Raw genomic sequence first — 5329 nt, 5'->3', positions numbered from 1 at the left:
ATACAAATACGAATTCAGATTCTTACTATCCTTTTACATCCTAGTTTTGAATTTAAAAGATATGAAGCTATCCCTTTTTTTTTTTTTTTTTTTTTTTTTTTGGGTCTTACAGGCTACTGCAGCCATGTCCTCTTTGTTAAGCATGGCCCCCCAGAAAGCTGTCCTAGCTGATAGTGGACTTGTTTTTGATGCCAAAGATGTGAAGGTGAATACAATTCTTGCAGTCAAGCCTGGGGAAGTAATTCCAATTGATGGTATTGTTGCTGAAGGAATGTGTGAAGTGGACGAGAAGACTTTGACAGGAGAATCTTTTCCTGTTACCAAGCAAAAACAATCTAGTGTTTTGGCTGGTAGCATAAACCTAAATGGTAACCTCTTTTATATACTTTTCTTAGCTTATTTCATATGTTTTTTGAGTTTTTTTGCAAGTTTATACTAAGCGATGAAGTGTGAGATTAACTTACAAAATTTCTGAACCTTCTTAGGTTATATAACTGTGAGAACCACTGCATTAGCTGAAGATTGTGTTGTATCTAAAATGGCAAAGCTAGTAGAAGAGGCCCAAACTAACAAATCTAAAACAGAGAGGCTTGTAGATGACATTGCCAAGTACTACACACCAGGTTAGTCAGTTCTGACAGTAATTTACTGTATCATTCTTCAGCTAATTGCATCCTATTGAGTATTACATGAATTCACACCATTAGGATCCATAGGTCCTTGTTAAGTCTGTTTCCTTGGTTCATGTTACAGCCGTTGTGTTGATAGCGATCATTATCCCAGTGGTTGCTGCTATATTAAGATTACATAACCTAGACCACTGGTTCCATTTAGCACTGGTTGTTCTAGTAAGTGCTTGCCCATGTGCACTTATCCTCTCAACACCAGTCGCAACTTTCAGCGCATTGACGGAGGCCACAACAAATGGACTTCTATTCAAGGGAGGTGATTATCTTGAAATTCTTGCTAAAGTAAAGATTGTGGCTTTTGACAAGACAGGAACAATAACAAGAGGAGAGTTTGTGGTGACTGATTTCCATTCTATTTGTCATGATGTTAGCCTGAACAAATTGATCTACTGGTAAATTCCTAGTCCTACATGAGAGTTTTTCCTATGAAAAAATTCCAAATGCTGATCAAATATATCGAAACTGTGAAAAAATCATTAATTTGCAGATATTGTGGGGTTTGCTGGGCCATGGTTTACTAAATACTGCATCATCTCCAGTGCTTTTGAATTACATTTAAATCTCTCACTCATTGGTTAGCCTCTTTATATTCCTGGCCAAAATGTCGAAAAACTGTTTTTAGCTAGACCATAAATGTGTAGCCTGTGTGAATCAATTTGAAATAATTTTTGTTCAACTCATGATCCTAAGCTGATTTAATACAGTTTGCCAAGACAACTTTACGATTTGGAAAAACCAGGGAAAAACTCGAGCAATCTGGCCAAGTCATTACATTAACTTCTGAGAGATTATTTTTTGGGATTATTGATAACTTGATTCTGTATGATTTTGAGTCCAATTGAGTTCTATGATTTTAAGAACGCTGTCTAAACCAATGTCTGAGAGCTGATCCTCTCAAGGAGTAGTGTAGTCTTGTCCACCCGACTTGCAGGCTCACCTTGCTAATCTAGTAATGACTACCATCCTCAAATTCAAGGACTTAATTCTTGACTCAGTTCAGTGTCTGGACAGGGTACTTTCACTATTTGGATTGATTGAACCAGCTAATGCAATGGTTCAACCAGTTTTGGGGTATACCCAGGTCAGGATCAGCCCAGTCTTTTGTAATCCTGATAATTAGGTGATGCATTTAGGTTTCAAAACAATGGATTTATCATTTTGGGTGAAGAAGGTAGGATGATACATTGAGCTAAGCAAGGATATGTTGTAGTTCTTTCAAAGAGAATTTTTTATTCCATAAAGAAAATACTTTGGGGAAAATTAAATGACAGTTTCTTGGAACTGAAGCGCCTGATTACTTTCCATGTATTTCATAAAAATAAAATTATGACACCACTATCAGTCGCCTCCAAACCCCTCCCGAGGGGTGTAAAGGAGATCAACCAGACAATCAGCTTTTGATCATTTTTTTTCTCTTAGGGAAATATATATATATATATATATATAATTGTTGTTGTTGTTGGAGCATTTCCTATGTAACTAATTGTTGTATAGAGTGATCATAGCCTATTGAATCAGATGTTTGATTTTTTCTTATCAAGAACAGGCAAACTGCAGGTCTTAATCCCTTTTAGAGACCTAAGGCCTAAGGCACTCCCACTTTGTGTATCTTATATCTCAAGACCTAAGGCACTCCCAATTAAAATAGTTCCTGCTGAATATGCACATTAACTGCAATCTCAAAAGAAAAAGGATTTCGAAGAAGAAGAAAAGGAAATGAACTCCAGTGTGCATTACTTAAATATTTTCTTGTACTTTTGAAGGGTTTCAAGCATTGAGAGTAAGTCGAGCCACCCAATTGCATCTGCTCTTGTTAACTATGCACAGGCTAATTTTGTTGAACCAAAGCCGGAGAATGTTACAGAATTCCAAAATTTTCCAGGGGAAGGGATATTTGGACAAATTGATGGGGTAAACATATTTGTTGGAAATAGAAGAATTTCAACGAGAGCAGGTTGCAGAACAGGTAAAATGTTTACAATCCTTAAGTTTTAAACTTTCCTACTGAACTTCCGAATGCATTTCATGTGATTCAAATAGCAATTTTTTTTTTTTTTTAGGATAATTTTACCAACATTTTCAAAATTTATCCATAATAATTTTATCTCTCTTTATAGCTATTTTTCCTTTTTAGTCCACTTTAAAATTGGAATTTTGGCCTATTTGTATTTTAGAATAAGAAAAAATGTGAAGCATCAATGATAAAATGGCTTTCTTGAGGTTTTAATCCTCTTCTGTCATGTATAATTCTAACAAAGCTTAGTCCTTGAGATTTTTCAATTCCAGCAGAAGAAACTGATGATAAGGGAGGAGCAACAATTGGATACATATATTCAGGAATGAATTTGGTAGGAACCTTCAGCCTGGCTGATGCCTGTAGATCAGGTGTTGCAGATGCAATCTCAGAGTTGAAATCACTGGGGATGAGAACTGTGATGCTTACTGGAGATAGTCATGCAGCAGCCATTCATGCACAAGCGCAGGTGCACATCCTTTACATATGTAAAAGTTGGACTTTAATTGGGTGCATTGACCTGATGACTAATTGAATGCAACCATGTCTGGTTAGATCTTGTTTTCAAATCTGGGTACTGTGGATGTGATCTAGATCTAGGTTGGTTCATTGGGATCCAATTATTAGTCAGGTTAATGGTTACAAAATTAAACATGTGCAATCTTCTGAAATCATGCTTTTCATGGACTGTCTTGTAATGTCAACAGCCAGTTTTTGATGATTGTACGACAGCTCTTAAGAGGTGTTACACATAAGACTCTCTGTCTCTTATTTATTCAAAACCAATATTTGTGCTCAATAAGTTAGGGGAGATCAACTCATACTTTTTCACTTGTGCAGCTATGCAATGCTATAGAGGTAGTTCATGCCCAACTCCTACCTGAAGACAAGGCAAGGATTGTTGAAAGCCTGAAGGAGGAACAACCAACTGCAATGATTGGAGATGGCATAAATGATGCCCCAGCATTAGCCACTGCTGACATTGGTATCTCAATGGGAATCTCTGGCTCAGCACTTGCAACAGAGACAGGGCATGTGACACTTATGTCCAATGATATTCAAAAAATACCCCAAGCTATTCGGCTAGCAAGAAAGACTCGTCGGACAATAATTGAGAACGTTTCACTGTCAATCATCAGTAAGGTTGCTGTTCTTTCACTGGCAATGACTGGTCATCCAATTCTGTGGGCAGCCGTGGTGGCAGATGTTGGTACATGCTTAATCGTTGTACTAAATAGCATGCTCCTTTTAAAAGGAACCACTAGTATGATATCATCCTGCGCATCTGATAACTGTAAACAAAGTCCAAGTGATAGTTGTGGGTATGTCACACATGGAGGGGAGGGATCAAATAATTTACATGCTTCATGTTGCAATCCAGCTTCTGTTTGCTGTTCATCACCATTTGCATCTGAGGGTTCCAAACAAAGCTCATATGGTGGTTGTGAAAGTCTCACACAGAGGTTGGAGAGATCAAAGAATTCATCTGGGCCCTGTTTAAATTCATCTCCTGTTCTTGACAAATGTTGCTCAACTGCAGAACCATCATCTGTGAATCATCTGGATAGTAATGGAAATATGAAATCCGTGAGTTCTTCCACGTGTTCATCTGTACTTTGCTGTGGATTGAACAACCCAACAAGTTGTTCAGAATCATGCAAGAAAACAGGGGATGTTAGGATAACCATTTGATTTCCATTGCCTCATGAATTACCAGTTTATGATTCTTTGGGAGCTTGTTGCCAAATTATGGAACATGGGAATGCTGATCACTCACATAGGCGGGAGTCAACCACAACTTCTGAAACTTGCAGTGCTTGTATTATCAAGGGTAAGAAGAATCTCAGTGACTTGGATACAAAATGCAATGCAGCAACTGAAGGTTCACTGACTGTTGCAGTTGTTTGAATAAATTCGGAAAAGAAAGAGGTTGTTGGTTGTTGCAAGGTTTGTAAGGAGTGTGGTAGTAAACAAGGGTCTTGGTAGTTAGTTCAGGAGTCCTAACAGAGATTGTAACTGAGTAAAGGTGCCTTAAGTGCTTAATCAAATGATTGCTGGCAGATGGATCTACTTGGGAGTTGAGAATAATCAGGTATGGTTGTGGGGTTTCTAGGTTTTTTGGCTTAAAACTTTCTGAGTTGTGGGCAACAATTAAACTGTTTTCTGTCATCTCTTTCTATTTTTTGGAGCCAGTTTGAACTTTGAAGTTTCTGTAGTTGATATTTTTGTTTAAGCTATGTTAAGGATGGAAGTGAAAGAGAGATCAGACTATGTAGTTTTGGCTAGTTACTCGGTGTTTTGATTGTTATACTCAGGGTTTTAGGTATCGTATTGTATCATACTGTATCGGCTGATACGTATCCATTATCTGTATCGGCCCTTACCAATATGATACATGGAATTTTTAAAACCCCTTCATATCGATATGTATCATATGATACATACCGATACACATCGATACACAACTGATACGATACGATACACACTGACATGTACCGATACTCTATGGGAAAAATAAAATTGAGTGAAATGAACGTTTTGGTATGTATCGGTACGTATCTGTGTGTATCGGTCGATACATATTGATATGGTATGATACGTATCAATACAGTGCGCTATGACCATA

At 37.5% G+C, this 5329-nt stretch overlaps 1 protein-coding gene across 2 annotated transcripts in view; it reads left to right on the top strand.

Annotated features, from left to right (window-relative positions):
• LOC122073352 (putative inactive cadmium/zinc-transporting ATPase HMA3) overlaps nucleotides 1-4988 on the top strand; it is an 8258-nt gene extending 3270 nt beyond the window's left edge. Inside the window, exons 5-10 of one of the 2 annotated variants that reach the window (XM_042637928.1) lie at nucleotides 113-368; nucleotides 486-623; nucleotides 754-1081; nucleotides 2453-2655; nucleotides 2979-3172; nucleotides 3544-4988. In XM_042637928.1, coding sequence (XP_042493862.1) covers nucleotides 113-368; nucleotides 486-623; nucleotides 754-1081; nucleotides 2453-2655; nucleotides 2979-3172; nucleotides 3544-4395 — 1971 coding nt within the window. In that variant the 3' untranslated portion in view covers nucleotides 4396-4988. Of the gene's footprint in view, nucleotides 1-112; nucleotides 369-485; nucleotides 624-753; nucleotides 1082-2452; nucleotides 2656-2975; nucleotides 3173-3543 lie in introns of both variants that reach the window. The other variant, XM_042637927.1, reaches the window with a different exon arrangement.
• The last annotated feature ends 341 nt before the right edge of the window (nucleotides 4989-5329 follow it).

The sequence above is a fragment of the Macadamia integrifolia genome, chromosome 3 (assembly GCF_013358625.1).
Source record: "Macadamia integrifolia cultivar HAES 741 chromosome 3, SCU_Mint_v3, whole genome shotgun sequence".
In the NCBI taxonomy this organism is placed as follows: Eukaryota; Viridiplantae; Streptophyta; class Magnoliopsida; order Proteales; family Proteaceae; genus Macadamia; species Macadamia integrifolia.
Note: the sequence above shows the minus strand (reverse complement) of the source record. Positions and strands in the feature narration are given on the sequence as shown.